Source organism: Pagrus major, chromosome 8 (genome assembly GCF_040436345.1).
Source record: "Pagrus major chromosome 8, Pma_NU_1.0".
NCBI classification, from domain to species: domain Eukaryota; kingdom Metazoa; phylum Chordata; class Actinopteri; order Spariformes; family Sparidae; genus Pagrus; species Pagrus major.
Window position 1 is genome coordinate 33,186,047 of NC_133222.1, and position 17,026 is coordinate 33,203,072.

At 42.6% G+C, this 17,026-nt stretch overlaps 1 protein-coding gene across 2 annotated transcripts in view; it reads right to left on the minus strand.

The window, feature by feature from the left end:
* The window catches only part of znf423 (zinc finger protein 423), a 150,603-nt gene that overhangs the window by 70,407 nt on the left and 63,170 nt on the right, over nt 1–17,026 (minus strand). The window contains exons 4-18 of one of the 2 annotated variants that reach the window (XM_073472757.1): nt 13,359–13,536; nt 12,688–12,812; nt 11,975–12,056; nt 11,754–11,829; nt 11,368–11,648; nt 10,976–11,259; nt 10,505–10,885; nt 10,153–10,334; nt 8,935–9,474; nt 8,609–8,759; nt 7,836–8,387; nt 7,426–7,610; nt 6,516–6,940; nt 6,041–6,254; nt 4,408–4,489 (exon numbers count right to left, since the gene is read on the minus strand). In XM_073472757.1, coding sequence (XP_073328858.1) covers nt 4,408–4,489; nt 6,041–6,254; nt 6,516–6,940; nt 7,426–7,610; nt 7,836–8,387; nt 8,609–8,759; nt 8,935–9,474; nt 10,153–10,334; nt 10,505–10,885; nt 10,976–11,259; nt 11,368–11,648; nt 11,754–11,829; nt 11,975–12,056; nt 12,688–12,812; nt 13,359–13,536 — 3,738 coding nt within the window. Of the gene's footprint in view, nt 1–4,407; nt 4,493–6,040; nt 6,255–6,515; nt 6,941–7,425; nt 7,611–7,835; nt 8,388–8,608; nt 8,760–8,934; nt 9,475–10,152; nt 10,335–10,504; nt 10,886–10,975; nt 11,260–11,367; nt 11,649–11,753; nt 11,830–11,974; nt 12,057–12,687; nt 12,813–13,358; nt 13,537–17,026 lie in introns of both variants that reach the window. The other variant, XM_073472756.1, reaches the window with a different exon arrangement.

Here is a 17,026-nt window from a genome sequence, read left to right on the forward strand (position 1 = left end):
ACACACACAGGATGTGACTATACCATCACAGGAAAGCACAAACTGGGGATGGGAACAAGTAGCATTTTATGGGTTAAGTCGTTATCATGCCAGTGTATGTGTTACTGATTTTATTTCTACATTGATAGAAGTGATTACCATGTTATATTTTCAATTTTCAGGCAATTTGCTTTCAGCTAACAGGATTTGTTATTTATTTACTGTCACCTTATGGACAAGTACTGACTTTCTCTCAACAACCATAATAAAATGCTCCTTATTCATTCCATATTTGCGCCAACAGTTGACACTCACTGTTATCATTATTAGTTGTCTCAGAAAAAACAGTTAATGTTCTTTCTCAACCTTCTCTCAACAAAATGCACGCTGGTTAAACCATGAATACAGTTCGTACAGTCAGACTTGGGATGATTCCACCACAGCGCTACAAGTATTCCTCTCCAGACTTCTCACTCTGACCCTCTCTTCCTCTATCTGCCTGAATCTAGTCTCTCTTTCTCTTTCTGACAGCGTAATTAACAGGACCGTGGGGTGCACCATGTATTACCCATGGAGCAATGTGACAATCACATTAATGGACTCGATGACTAAATGTGAAACACCCTCCCCTCTGCTCCCTCGACCAGTCAAAACTGTGGGCATAATGGTAGCATATTTGTGTGAATAACGTCATGGTCATTGACTGGATGGCAGGCAGTAACATAATATTTATTTTAGATTCTCTTCCTCATGCACATTTCAGTGACACACAGACAGGCTGAGAGGTAGTCTAATGCCTTAGGGTGTTTCACTGATCCATGTGAGAGTATCAAATGTTGACACAAGCACTCCTACCAGTGGCAGAGTCATTCACTGTGAGGGCTGAGGCTGGTAGACAGGCATGGACAATTTCCTGAAGATGATAATGGGGGATGTTGCAATTGATGAAAATGGTAATTAAGGAGAAGAAGAGAACTGAATGAGAGAAAAGAAAGGATGTGTTGAGGAAGGAAAGAGCGGAAACACCTTCACACCTCCACATATTGTATCTGCTGGTGCCAGGGTGTGTGCATGTGTGTGTGTGTGTGTGTGTGTGTGTGTGTGTGTGTGTGTGTGTGTGTGTGTGTGTGTGTGTGTGTGTGTGTGTGCAGACACAGCACAGGTGCCTTTTTGGGTTTCTTGATGTGATGAATGCATGACAACAAAATCTCACTCTGATTCGACAGTCACATTGTTGGAGCCTACACTGAATTATAAATCACCCTACCACCTACACCATAGCCATCATAAAACCCTAACACAGTATAATTAAGGCTTCAGAATTTTAACTGACTGGGCATAGGGAGATAACAGGGTTTCTAATGTGGGGGAGGAATAATTTTGTTAATTTGCAGCTCAATTAAAATATGAAACCAGCACAATCCGCTGAGTTGAAATGAGCTGAGAATCAGAGAGAGAAAAAGGACAGACACCAAGAGGAGCTAGGTGACCGAGAGAAAAGCTCTGTCAGGAACTTGTGTTGTAACAGATACACTGTCTCAACATTTGGTCTACCAGTTGAAACTAATTGTACGATATTTTGCATTTGACTTAATCGATGTGAAAACTGAACACTACTGTAAGACAGGAGAAATGTTGCTGTTATGAGGGACCTCGCCTTACAGGTACAGCATACAAAACTTTATTGTACTTAGGCCGTATTCAGACAGAATCAAGCGTTGGCGAATTGGCTGCAGGGTTATGTGACAGTGTGGGAATGTCATTTAATGTGATGAAACGTTAACTTTACTTATTTTTTGGCACCCGCTGTGTTCCACACTACAGCAGCTAAAACACACTATCTACATTCAAACGAATAACAGGAGTAGCGTTTTCGCCACAAAACCTGATTCTGTCTGAATATGGCCAAGGTCACAAGGTAAATCCATGGTTCCTGTGTTTGGACCCAGTTTGATGTGCTAAGACACAACGCAAAGTTGACAACATGAGCCCTCAATGAAGCCAGAGATGTCTTTGTTTTGAGTCCAATCATACCTTTTATTCATGACTGTGCTTTTGTGATGTGATAACACAAGACACATGTTAAGGCAGAAGAGAAAAGAGAGCCAAGAAAGATACAGTTAAAAGGGAGAAAATGACAAAAGACAGAGAAATTAACATGTTTTTTATCTCCCACCACAAATGTTTTTAGACCAAATTATCTTTCCCTTTAGTATTTTCTCCCTTCTTCTTGGGGTGAGGGTGAAAATTGTTGTAGGAAATGTAATAATAGAAACTGGGCAGGCTCTTAAAAATAATCTGCCTCAATTTCATAATTAATCGGCACTGGGTTTTCACACAATTAGCACGTTAATTAACCCAAAACTGCCACCACTGTGTGGGGATGCATATGTGTGTGCTTGTGTGTGTGTGGTGAAGAGGGGGTGGGTCATCCAGGAAAAGAGCAAGTGAGAGACAGAAGCAGAGAAGGATGAGTTTTGTCAGACAATGAAGAGAAACGTGGCGAAACTGGGAGGAATGGCAAAATGACAGGCAGGATTCTCAGGGCGGAGGGGAGATGACGGGAAATGGAAGGGCATCAAAGACAGTTAGAAGCAGGGAAGGGAGGTCAGAGGAAGACAAGAGGACGAGGAGGACAGAAACAGAAAGATTCAGTAATGCAGTGAAGAGAGAAGAAGAAGGACAGAGAAACAGTTGGTAAAAGATGGTGAAAAACTATAATCACTAGTGTGTATTCTTTCATGTGCACATGAGGTGGAGAGCTTCTATGACTGTGTGTGACACAGAGAGTGTATGACTATGTGTGTGTGTGTGTGTGTGTGTGTGTGTGTGTGTGTGTGTGTGTGTGAGAGAGAGAGAGAAAGAGTGTGTATGTGTGTGGGGTCCATGGGGGAATGAAGTATAAGTTACTCCAGCTGTACTTCTGTTTCAACTCTCTCCTCTTATGTCTCCAGACATTACTAGACGACTCAAAGCGATGTCAGCATTCACACACGCAAGCACACACACACACACACCTCAGAGTACATCAGCGACTGTGGGATTGCCTGTCAGGTCTGGCGAGGGGCTGAGGGTGGGGGGTGCAGAGCATTTGTTCCCCAGAACAACTCGCAGGTCCACCTCGTTAATCTCCATGACGACAGAGATGCTAAGGCAGCAAATTAGTAGCGAGCGGAAAAAACTGTCACAGGGGAAGCTCATAAAAGAACATAGACGCCAAACTACTGAGGTAGTTTGGAGTTAAACTCAAGTTTTTAGGAAAGCACACACACTTAGAAGAGGTGCTCTTACAAACAATTTTATATAATCTGTTCTCAGCACTTAAAAGGCGATAATGGGACCAAAATGATGAAGCTTATCCTCCTACAGGGGCTCTGGATGTCTCTTGCTGATTTTACTTTATGCAAAAGCATCTGGCCAGACACATTAAAGTGACTTAGTCTTAGTTACACACATTAGAAGATACATTGTAATGCATTAGTTTTTGATCATGCATTACATTGTTCCAGGAGAGTGACAGTATAACAGGGGTGTCAATGTTTTTATTGTCCTATTCAACCTCACAAAGAAGTCTCTTTAAACTGAAATTGTTGGCTTGGGAACAATCTTCAAAAAATTAATAAGTAAAACGTGTTTGTTCAGTACCTTGGTGCCTTAGTTCTGTTGCTTTCTCTCCCTATATGGGCAATTCCAGCGCTAAGTATTATATATATGCATATACCTGTAATTCATTAGCAACAGAGATCACATTTCTGTGGGCTGAAAGAACTAATACAAACACTGAATTAAACTTTCAGTACATGTAAATGCTGTACAAAATGTGTCTTTAGCCATGCTTGTACAACCTCAATCCTTTAAGACAGTACAATTATGATAACCACAATACAACACTGCTTTAAGTGTACTGTACATGGATTTATCTACCTGCATTATAGTAGACTCTCCTCAGTGTTAAGAGCATGCTATGTAGTCTTCAAACTAATTCATGCCAAGCTATAAACAGTCACATTCTGTGAAGAATAGCCAGATGTTTCATGCTGGAGTGATTTTATGTAAAATGTCACTGTGACTCCTGAAACATTTCTCCTGTTTTACACTCAGTGGATGCATTTATGTATAATTTCAACTGTTTGACAAGTCAGGTTTTCCAACCCTCAAAACTGCAGACAAGAGGTACATTTCACGACAGACAGACAGGTCAGAATGAGCTCTTCATTTCACCTGTCTGTCTCACACCTCTCCGCCTTTGTGTTTGTGTGTCTTCACGTGTGTGTGATGATCTGGTTAGCTGCTGTGTGTGCTAGTGTTATTGAATGTGTGCGGGAAGAACACAACTGTAACAGCTGTGCTGCTAAACCAAGAGACACACTCACACACTCACTCAAAGAAACACAGAAAAATAGAATGAAAGAGCTGCGTCTCACTCACCGATCATGTGATTGGCAACATGAATCTGGATCTCCCTTTCCGTCTCAAACGTCATTTGGCATTTAATACACTGGTAGGTCTTCTTCTGTGAGATAAAAGACACAAAAATATCTATCACGCAGCTGTTTAATCTGCTGAATAAAACTTCAAAACACACAAACACTCTCTTATTAATTCAAAAACACAAATATCTTCCTGTATTTCCATATTCCACTAAATGAGGGTTGATTGTGAAAGAAGCAAGAATCTTTTTGCGAAAAACTGGTTTATAGACACGAGGAGCTTTTAATTTGTTTTTCTTTTGTTGATCAGAAAATTAAATTTATTTATATTGTAATCACAGAAAACAAACCCTCACACTCAACGATAACTGTATTAGAGCATTAAAAAAATGTTTTTAAAAATTTCTTTTGCACTTAAGACCGTTTTGCTCTCAATTCTCAATGTAAGAGACGTGAACAAAGTCTCACCCTAATCAAGTAAGACTGAAAGTCCAAGTCTTTGGAGATTTGGTGAAAGGAAGTAGAGGTAAGCAGACACACACACACACACACACACACACACAGACACAGGGTGTAAGACCTCTGCAGAGAATCAGAGAGAGACACACAGAAATTAATAAGGAGGGCGTGACGAGGAAAAAAAGATTAAGGGAAGAAGCAATGAAACAGAAACAGGAGGAACGAGTGTAGAAGAAAGGACGACAAGAGAGAAAGAAAGAGACACAGAAAGAGCCAGAGAAACAAGGGTGAGAGACACTGAAACAAAGAGAGAGAGAAGCAGAGGCTCTGCTTATCCATTCACAGCACACAGCGATCACTCATGCACAAACACATACAAAATACACAAAGGCCCCACTTCCACTATCTCTCTGCTGCTTCAGCCTGCAAGACTGAGTACACACACACACACACACACACACACACACACACACACACACACACACACACACACACACACACACACACACACACACAGAAATCCTACTTTGTCTGCTTTGTGCTGTTAGACTAAGCAGAAACAAAGGTGCAGGTAAGACAGAGCGTCCCTGGGAACTGTCTCTAACACACACACCCACACACACACACACCACTTCCTTGCAAGTACACACTCTCACACACATAGACACGCGGCAAGTCCCGGGGAGCCTGACTGTCAATATCAAGTAGAGCGAACAGCTCCCACAATGCCTCAGCACGCCCCAGCCGCAGGACCCAGTGGGGCTCAGCTGACACACACCGACATACACACAAGCACACGTATGCGAGCTACAGACACAAAGGCAGCAGCACGCACCAACACTTCACACACACACGACTCATGCAAACATATAGTTCAGCATGATTCGTGAGATTCCTGCACTCCGAAAAATGTCTCCATCCGTTAAACGCTGTTTTCTTATTAACATGAAATTCAGGACGGACCATAATTATACTGTGAAATGATTCAGCTACCTCACTTCACTCTCACTGCTGTTCAATTCATGTGATGGTTTTGTTGAGAAGCACAACAGATACCTTTACATTTAAGATACGATCCTGATTCAATGATAAAGACTGTGTTTGAGAGGTTTAAAGTAGAAACCAGACAAACCTCAATAATAGCGTTTATCTCTCAGTTTGTTCTGCCTCACCTTAGGCGCAGGTGAAGCTTCAGACTTCTTTCCTGCTGCACTGGTTTCAGGGCTGACCTCAGGGTGATCTGTCTGGACGTGACTCTCCAAGTCCTCCAGGCTTTCAAACTTCACCCCGCACTCTGGACACCTCAGCCCAGCCATGGCCTTCTCTCCCTGCATGTCCCCGGGCGTGGCGGCTCCTCCGTGGCTCGGGCTCTGACCGTTTGTGCCCCTGATTTGATTGAATTTTTACAAATTTTTAGCCGATACAGCAACAAAAACCCAAGTCAATGTCATGTTGCTGCACTGTGTGTTTAAGAAAGAGGGTTTCCTTTCCTCACATGCACTTTTGGAATACTAGAACATTTTTGTTTGAAAAGGTAAAAATCATTTAACTTACACCACATATCAAGAGACCATAAAGTTATCTATTGTTAGTATGTCTATATTAGCCCACACAATTATCCACAGGCTTCATAAGATGGCTACCTACCTGTTCATGCAGCCAGCACAGAGGCCATAAGGCAGGCCGTTGACATCCAGTTTCACCATCTCCCCTTTGTTCTTGAATTCCTTTAGGCAGAAGGCGCATTTATACAGCTTATGCTGCTGCAGCTGCCCGTTCGGGGATGAAGAGGCTGAGCCGTTCCCTCCTCCTCCTCCCACTCCATTTCCACCTCCTGCCACAGCTCCTCCAAGTCCAGAGCCAGTGGAGAGCTTCTGCATGTGGAAGGTGCCGTGGATCTTCAGCTCCAGGGTGGAGGTGACGGTCTGCATGCAGACGACACAGCGGAAGCCAGTGAGGGAGTTGCGGAGGTCAGGGTGCATCTGGCAATGCTCTATAAACTCCTCTTCACTCTGCAGGGGCATCTTGCAGATTCGACAGGTCCCTGTGTCCAGGCTCTTACTGTGGGTCACCTGCAGACAGGTAAAATATGGAAAGTAGTGAGTAATACCACCACAATCTTTTATAAAGCATAAAAACAGAGGCAGAATTAACAGCATTTTTATGAAATAGCAAGACAGCACCCTGAAGCATCGAGTATCATAGTCTTTTATAGGAAGACATAAAGATATTATTGTTATAACAACTGCAGTATAACTGTAACAACTATGGTGGCATTTCACAATACATTTTTGAATATGCAACGGTTTTTCTATGGTGTGGCACAGCACAAATTGCCTCTCTGAGGACAATTTAACATGTTTTTAAGTCTAAATTCAAAGCAGCCAAAGAAGTTTCAGGATCAAAAGACAGAAGCTACAAAAACAGTAACACAAGAGAAAACACACAAAGGGCTGTCTTGTTATACCTGTGAGGGAATCCACTGACTGTATTTGTTCCCTGCATATAAACCTCTGAATGACATGCTGAAACACAGAAAAACTCCAAAGTACAGTACCTTGTGTTCAGTGAGGGTTAGCAGAGAGGGGAAGCGCTCGCCACATATCGGACACATGTAGTGTTTGGCGGGGCCGCGATGCGTCTGAGCGTGTTCACGAAGACCGTTCTCAGAGAAGAATGTTCTGGAGCAAACGTTGCACTTGTGGTTCCCCTTGATGAAGTCTGCCTTCTTTTTTCGAGTACCTGGTGTACAAAATCACTTTCATCATTATAGATATATTATCGTGACTATAATTATATCTAGATTTTATAGGACTTAAAATTGATTCATGATTAACCACCGGCGTAAAATGTAACTTTAAAAAAAACTATTTTTACACATGGTATTGAGAAATAAATTTAAATAAAAATTATAGATTAAAAATGTATATTAAGACAAGCAGCTGATGATTTAAAAACAAATCCTACCAGCGTCATCTTCTCCCGGTCGGATGTTGTGGTCACGCAGCCGGTGGTTCTGCAGAAGTGACTCCATGGTGTAGGCCGCCCCGCAGATATCACAGGCATACATGGGCTCTGAATTGTCCAGCTCCTCTTCACCCCCGCTCGCCTCATGGCTGTTAGCTGTATCTCCCCCCTGACCTGCTCCTCCTCCGCTCTTCAGCAACATGTTCTGCAGGTCGGCTTGTTCAGCAGCCGCCACTGTTGCTCTTTCGACACCTCCTGCACCTCCGTTGCCACCGCTTCCCCCTCCTCCTCGCTTGGAGGACTGCGCCAGCCCATTGGGCGTCCCGTTCTGACTCCCACTACTCCCCGTGCCACCTCCGTTGCCAGTGATGTTGCCGCCATCGAAGACGCAGTGCTTCTCCCTCAAGTGTCTCTCCAGCAGGGATACGGCGTGGAAAGCTTTGCCGCAGAAGCGACACGTGAACTTCTTGCTGTGTGTGGTGATGTGGCATTGCAGCTCCACCTCTGTTCCAAACGTCTCTCCACAGAAGATGCACTTCCGGGGCTTCAGTGCTGTGAGATACAAGTCAGATTGAAACATGCAGGTTCAACATTTAATTACCCTAAAAGACTGCTGTCAAGTCAACGTATAATCTCCACATTTTCTTGCTGTAGTATGTACTTTTTTGCTTTTTGAATGTTTACTTTCACTTGTCTGTATTATATTCTCTTCTATTTTGCTATCAACAACGTGATCAAACATAGCCCATGACCCCAGGAATGGTGTGCTGTACCTCCTCCAAGTCCCCCTGGGAGGCCCGACCTCTGGCCCAGGTGGTTATGTTTAACATGGATCTGAAGATCGGTCTCCTTCCTGAAGTCCCAGGCACAGGCTGTGCAGCGAAACAGCTTCTTCTCATTGCTGTGCTTCACTGCCAAATGCACCTGAATGGCAGAGGTGGAATGAAGAAACAATCCAAGATGGTTTGTTTTACTATTTTTTTAAATTTTACAACCCACATTTTCTTGTGCGTGCATTGATGTTAGTATCCTTTGTAAAAATAAAAAAGGTAATCTCTAAATAAGTATTACCCAAATGAACAGAGGCCATCTCACTCACCTGTATGGAGACTTTGGAGTCAAACACCTCCTGACAAAGCGTGCAGTGGTAAAGGACAAACGTGTGCATGTCCAGCAAGTGTTTCTGCAGGTCATCTACTGAGGAGAACTGCTTATCGCAGCTCTCACACACATACTGTGTCGACGTGGTGGTGTAGTGCACTGTCAGGTGTTGAAGCAATGCCTCCTGTGATTCAAAGTCCTCCTTGTTGCACTGCGGGCAGGACTGGCGCCTCAGCAGCATCTCCAGGTGTGACTTGAGGTGGGCCTGGAAACCCTCGAAGCTGGCGAATCGCAGGTCGCACTGGTTGCACGGGTAGTCACCATTGCTCCCCATGGAGGGGGTGGAGTCACCTCCCAGTCTGTGGCGTTTCGGGGAGGAGATCTCTACGTCAGAGGAGGCAGGGCTTAGGTCAGCGACCTTCGCCTGGCGTTTGTTGTTAGCCAGTGGGATGTTCTTGTGGTTCTCCTTTATGTGCTTGGTGAGCTTGAGGAGCGAGCCGAAGATAGGAGAGTTGGTGCAGTAAGGGCAGGAGTAAACCTGGACATGGACATTAACTCTTTATACATTGACAAACACTTTTTACTTGATATTATTAGTTCTTGGAAGGACAAAGAGAAGATGGCAAAGATAGAAAGAGGAAAAGACAGAGACAAGGATAGGTCATAAACTTTAAAGTAATCATTTATGATAAACTGATGGATTAATGCATCAATTATTAGGAAACATTACAAAGCCAAGTGTCTTTTAAAGTCTAGTATAATACATAAGAACAAATAAGGAATAAGGAAGAAATAATAATCAAGGAATCTGTTCACATGAAATGTTGGTTGTGAACTAGAAAGCTGTGCGTGGACGTGGTTTTTTTGATGGATTAGTTGGCCAGAACCTGTGACCAAGAACCCAGAAATTAAAAATCTTGTTTGATTTAATGCAGCCAGCAATTACCTGCAATAACCGCTGATTGATTAATTTAATACAGTTAAATTATCAAGGATCTTTAATCTGAATTTACATTAGCAATAAGCTTCATTTAATGCTTCACTGGGCTCATGACAAAGTATAGCAAACCACCTAATTAACTAGCAACCAGCTTATTGCTCATCAGCTCAACCACTGATTAGTATTACCTTTGACATGTGCACGGACAGGCAAGCTACAACTAATTCTTATCAACTCTGATTAAAAGGTTTTTCTTGACTAATTCTTGGATCTCACCTCCATGAAGGACTGCGATCCAGCCTGTAGTACAGGAGACTCCAGTTTGGCCACGGCTCCCCCGGATGCACCTCCGCCCCCTCCGACGGAGGTGCAGTGCGTCTGCTGGATGTGCTCTGTCAACGAAGACTCCGTCAAGAATCCCATGGAGCACTGGTTGCAGAAGAAGGCATGGTTCCCTTCTAGGATAGGGAAATTAAATTACATTGTTAGATTTCCTTAAATGACTTAATGTTTTGTTGGGCAATGCACAATAAGATATATCACAAAATTTTTGATAAATACCCACTTAACAAAATACCAATCAAAGGACAACCATGTAATACTATAGTAATATTCTTCAACAACGCACCTAATGTGGTGGACCCCGCCACAATGCCACCAGGCAAGCAGTGCGATACTCTGATGTGTTCCTGCAGGGAGTTGATGTCTCCAAACATGTCCGGGCAGTAGTTACAGTGGAAAGCTGTAACATTAGTGAACTGCAAGAGGGGGAAAGCTGCTGGTGCAGCACCCACGGCTCCTCCGCTGCCACGGTGAGCCTTGCGCACATGTTCATTAAGGTTGTAGAGCGTTGGCAGGGTGTCCAGGCAGATATGACATGTATGGCTCTGCTGCGGCTTATCTGCATGGATGGTCTTCAAATGGATCTCCAACACTGCAAGGCTATGGAAGTCTCTCTTAGAGCAGTAAGGGCAGGAATATGTCACTTTACCCCAGTTCCCTCCTCCACCTATAGGAAAAGACAAACTGCTAAATTAGAAACACACGGAGGTAATCTAAGCTTTCAAACCAAGTGTTGGCTATCACTACTGTACCATACCTCCACCCTGATGAACCAGGCTTATCCCAATCTCCTCCACAGTATCGGTGCCTCTTCTGCGGCCTCGTTCGATGCCCTGGCTGGGCTTTAGGGTAGAGTCCGGCGTGGAGCCTCTCTCCAGGCTGGCACTAGAGTCTGGTGTGGCCGAGCTCATTGAGGCAATACTGCCCAGTGCAGGGTCAGGACTGGCAGCGCTGTGATTGGAGGAGTCAGGCTGACGATGGCTATCTAGGTGGCAGTAGACATCCTCCACAGATGGGAACTGTTCTGAGCAGACAGGACATCTGGGGGTACAGCAAAAGAACAGTTTAAATGCCAAGTTCCATCCCTGCAGTCCAAATTGAGTAAAATCAGTGGTTTGAAAACTTTAAAGAAGCAAAGCTCTGCAGTACTTGTGTTTGCGGTTGGCATGCTGTGTTTCAATATGCGTGAGGAGTGAGGGCTCGTCTAGAAAGATCTCAGGACAGTGGATGCATTGCAAGTCGGCTCGGTCGGACAGCTGGGGGTGTCTGGTCAGGACGTGTTTCTCGAGCTCATCCGTCTGACTGAACGTCTCCTCGCAGTAATCACACATATACAGGTCCTGATCCAGGTCACCATCTCCTCCTGCTCCCTTCTTCCCACCATCCCTCTCACTCCTCAGTGCAAGGTGCTCTCGGTTCTTGCGGTGAGCCTGCCAGAGTCAGAGAGAAGCCAGGATTTAAGGATGCAAGAAACGTTTCATATGATCACAACAAGCTAGGGCTTCCTCCTTTATGAAAATATATCAACTGTTTACCTGCATGTGGCTCTGCAGTGATGAGGTGGAAGAGAAGCCCCGCTTACACACACTGCATTTAAACGGTTTGCTGGAGCTGGAGGTGAATACAAAGAAACAGTCTTGAAGCACAAACTCATTGAAAATCACTTGAAAGATCTAAATTGGAAGACTCAAAGATACACTGGATTTTAATCAACGTCAAGTACAGATTTCATGATAATAGGATCAGAAGCAGTTACCTGTGTGTCTTCAGATGGATCTTGAGGTGATCAGAGCGGGAGAATGCAGCTTCACACTCCTGACAACTATACTTCTTATCCCCTATAACAAATAACAGATTAAAGAAATCATTTCTTCAGAAAAAAAACATATTGTAGCACTGACAGTCATTGAACATGTTGCCACTGTTGATGGTAAATCTCCAACTCAAGTGTGATTCTGGTGAACTTATTCTTAAATTTCTTTCTTGAAAAAGAATTATTAAAAAAAAATCCAGGTTAATTGCTGTGAATCTCCTACCCATCAGGTCTTAATATGCCTATGCATACTAGTGATGACAAAAGTATTGAAATATCGATACGTATCGATACTGAATATTTGAAATGGTTTCAGTACTCATTTTTGGCAGTAACAATACAGTACAAGCTCCTCTCCAACAGCAAGTTAACACATGTTGCTGTAGTGCTTACATAGACCCACCTCCAGAAGGAAATTAACTTGTTGTTGTGCTGAACACACAGCACACAAGCCTTATTATATACATTTTTCAATAAAAATCTGAAATTTTGTGCCCCCAAAGTTGTGTCAATTTTTCCCTATGGTTTCAAATATGGTATCAAGTATCAATATTTTTCAAGGTATTCTATCAAAGTTAGAAATTCCAGTATTGTGACAACACTAATACATAATTGACAGGTCTGAAAGAAAATACAGGATCTATTTTATCATGTACCTGTGTGGAGTTTGACATGGCGGTCTCTGCTCCTCTTGTGTTTAAACAGACGGCTGCAGAAGGTGCACTTGAAAGGCAGCTTGTCGCTGTGGATCTGCTCATGGCGCTTCAGGTAGCTCAGACGGCTGAGGAGGACCAAGAGGAGGAAGATGATGAACAGTCATTCACACAGTCTCATAACAAAAATGATAACCTTTTATTTCAGTTTGACAAAATAGAACATCATTGCCAAAATATGCAGACAGTAACCTGGTGACCTTTAGTTTCAAAGGAGAGTTCAACAGTGACTTTCTTATATCATTTAATGCATCTCTTCAGCCAAAAAAAATGAACAGAAGAATAGAGAGGACAGCGAGGCAACATGAGTAATATAGAGGACTGTGATGATGACTTTATGGTGTGTGTGACAGCTGTTCTTAAAGTGGGTCTTGAGTTATTCCCTGGAGAGGTTAGTGAGAAATGTATTCACCTCGTTCCTTTCTCTGTTTGCCTTAGTGGTCCATGTTACCATGGTAATATTGAGAATACTGTTTATTCATGTACACATTGATATTCATGAGTGGAATATAGGGATGCAGCAGAATATGACATTAGTCTCATCGTCTACAATACACCATTTGTGTCAGTGCACCAAATGTCACCTTGGGGAACTAAACGTGTGATATTTATACCTGAAGGATTTGTCACAGAACTGGCAGGGGTACGGCAGACCAGCACCTCCTTCCTCCTCACCGCCGGTGGCCATGCCGAGGTCGCAGCAGCCATCGGGCATCTGTGAAGGCGACGCCACGTCTTTACTGGAGGGCGAGGAAGGCACCCAGGACAGCCCTGCTGGGTCATCATCACCATCTGACAAAGAGAGAAACAGACACAGGAAATTAAAAAAAAAAAAAATCATCTGCAGCAAGAAACACAAATACATATTTTTTACACAGCTGCAGGATTTACAAAAAAAGAGACAGGCGAGCGCAGACAGAAAAAAGTGGGGGTGAAACAGAGAGCATTAGAATGATTAAGAAGAAGTTACATCTTTCTTGGAAGGCAGAAGGCAGGAGAGGCAGCCTGTGGGAGTTCAAATGAGAAAAAGAGGATATAAACAAAAAAAATAAACACATTTATCCTGGTTACACACACACACACATACAGAGGGAAAATGAGGATGGCAGAGATAAAGAGAGAGAATGAAAAAGAAGAGAGAGACACACTCCGGCAGCAGCAACATCTAAATAGAAAGCTCCAAGAACTATGTATCCCCGACGGAGCCCAGAAATAAGGACAGAGTGTATTTTCTCTCCCTTCATCCTCCCTCTGCAGCCATCCCTCGTTCCATCCCTCCCCTCACCTCCCCTCCCCTCCCATCCCTCCATCCGTCCCCGAGGACCATAGATCCGCCTCATCATATTTTCATTAGGGCCTTGGCAGATTGAAACGTCGGAAAAGCGATTAGGAGATGTGGAGAGCAGAGCGGAAAGATGGCGATATTCACTCCCTTTATCTGTCATACATAGGAGATTATGCATTGCTATTTTCCCTTTTTTCCTCCCCCTTTCTCTCTCTCTCTCTCTTTCCCCCTCCTGTGTAGTCTGGCACAGAGGCGACAAAAAGGCCACGACTCCTTTAATAGACACTTCAGAATGAATTCCAGGCGACAAAAGAGGGGGCTGAATAATGCTTGATATTGTTCTGTTCCTCTTTGTGCGCTCTGTGAAGCAGCACAGTACGACTATTTAGCATTTGCCTGAAAAATGTAAAGAAGAGAGCAGATGAAGGGAGAGGGGAGGCTGTTTTCTTTGCTTTTATCTGATAGCTACATCAACTAGGCCAGCAACAAATCAAAGAGGGAAAATAAGGAAACTAGAGTGATAGGACAGAGAGAAGGTCTGAAGTGATTTGAGCCAATATTTCTGCAATGCAAACAGACAGTTGTGAAGAAGAGAGGCTTCTCCTGATAATTTTAGAAACCTCTCCAAAGCACACACCTCAACCAACTCCTACCACAATCTTGTGTGCCTTCTGTGTGTGTGTCTGTGTCTAGTCTACTGTGTATTGCGCCTTGCAGAGAGGGGTGGAAAACAGATTCTTGTGATGAATCGATCGGCGAGAAAATGTAGGCACTGCGATGAGCAAATAGAACTCTGCAGGGGGGTCCGGGTTAAAAAAAATTGTAAAAAGCATGACTTATAAATTTGACTGGAAGCAAGAAGGAAAATAAAAAAAGGCTTTAGAAAATGTAAGGAATAGAGTTATCAACATGAAGCCTAACAGCAAGGCGAGAGTGAGTGAGTGAGTGAGTGAGTGAGTGAGTGAGTGAGTGAGTGAGTGAGTGAGTGAGTGAGTGAGTGAGTGAGTGAGTGACAGATGGGGCAGGGAGAGATGGAGGAAGATGAAGGAGGGACGAAAGGAAGGAGGATGAAGACATATTGACAAGGTGGAAGGAAAGAAACAAACAATATGTCATTCTAGAGCACACAGTGACTAAAATGAGTGCACAGGAGAAACATAAATCAGCAAAAGAAAATGAAAAATGAGAGACAATGAGAGGAGTAGACTAGAGAGGAAGATGCAGAAAACAGAAGAGAAAAGTGTATTTTTGATCAGTTCTGAAAAATGTTGATAATTTGTTTTTATGAATACAATACACTAATTTCCGTTTCATATTTTCTTTATTCTTACCGTTTCTCTTTAAGGACTCATATCATTAGATGAACAGTGTAAGAACATCGTTGTTCAGTGGTCCCAAGAGAGCATTATACAGTATATTAAGTGCATGAAAATTGTTAAGGTGCTGGTCCCTGTTTGCCCCTGTTGGAAATCTTACTTTGAAATAAAAGATACCCTCGCGGGCTGTGATAAGAACACTCAGGATACGATGATCGTGGTTAATTTCCATTATAAGGATAATCATGAATATCCTCACATGAAAGACTTAAGTAGCTGTCTAGCTCACTAACATACAGTCATATATCAATCTCTGGATTATTCTGAATTGCCACAAAAGGAGTCCGCATCTTTTCAGTCATTCCAAAATCCTAAGCCTGTCACCATGGCTGAAGGCACAGCTTGACCATGGTATCCCCCACAAAAAAGTTAAATCGGATGTCTGGAAATGTATTTCAACACCTCTAGTTTGCACTCCCATCTCCGTGCGAACAGAATTCGTTTTTAACTAAATGTGATTTAGTTTTTTAACTGAAATCATTTTTCATTTACTTAATGTATTTCAGTGCCATTTTAAGAGGTGTAAGCATATTTTGATGATTATCAGGATAATATCGTTAATTATTTTGGCCAGCTTAATCATGCCATGAAATTTTCATGTCCCCTGCCTACTTCTAAATTAATAGAAATTCAACATGCAATCCTACTGGAATAAGGAAGTCCTTCAGACCAACACTGGACAGATAGAGACAGCATTCATTCACTTATCGACATGTAATCTTCACATCAAAACTCAGGCCATAATACCAGCACACACAGAGCTGTAAATCAAGCAGACTACCATGCAATGATAAGAAACGCTCCAAAGATTTGGCGATCAATAGACAGAAATTACAGTGCTAAAACTACTTGGCAATTAATCCCTCATCGATCTCGAATTGATCAACAATCAACAAAGTGTTTAATATAACTGTAAACTGAATATCGTTCAGTTTTGGTCAGACAAAATAATCTTTGGACTACTACTTTTGTTTTTTTCTTTTACTTTTCTCAAGTATTCTTGTTTGTTTGCACAATTAAAATGGTAAAAGCAACAATGGATATGATTCAAGATTCAATATCAAATATTCCTATCTAAAAACATATTCAAAAACAGTAACACAGATAACATTAAAAAACAGAACAATTAGCAGCACAGTGTGTACATATAAGTACATATCAGAAAAGAATGTATTGGGAATTGTGAGCATAAAAGGGATTTATCCAAAGTCCTCCCCAATACAGAACAATTCATTCAGATGTAATCTCAGCAGACATTTGGCCTTATCATAGTAGAAAAATCACAGGTGTGCTTAATAAGATTAACGATGGCTTCGTTCTATTCAGGTGTTCCAGTAAGCCATGACAGTGTGACAGCATGAACAATACGAGGACCCTGAAACTGATCAGCTAAATGGAATTCAGCCATCAATAATTGTACTACTATTTACACCTTGTTGCATGAGCTGTGACAATAGGTGGCCGACTATTTGATAATGAAAATTAATAATTAGTTGCAATCCTAATTTATTTATCCTGAAAGGGTTGTTGTTTTTTCATATGTAAATCAGTGTAAATGTGGCATCGTACATTATCACTGCTGCATTGACTTTGCTACAGTTCTTCACATATAGTTCCTCAT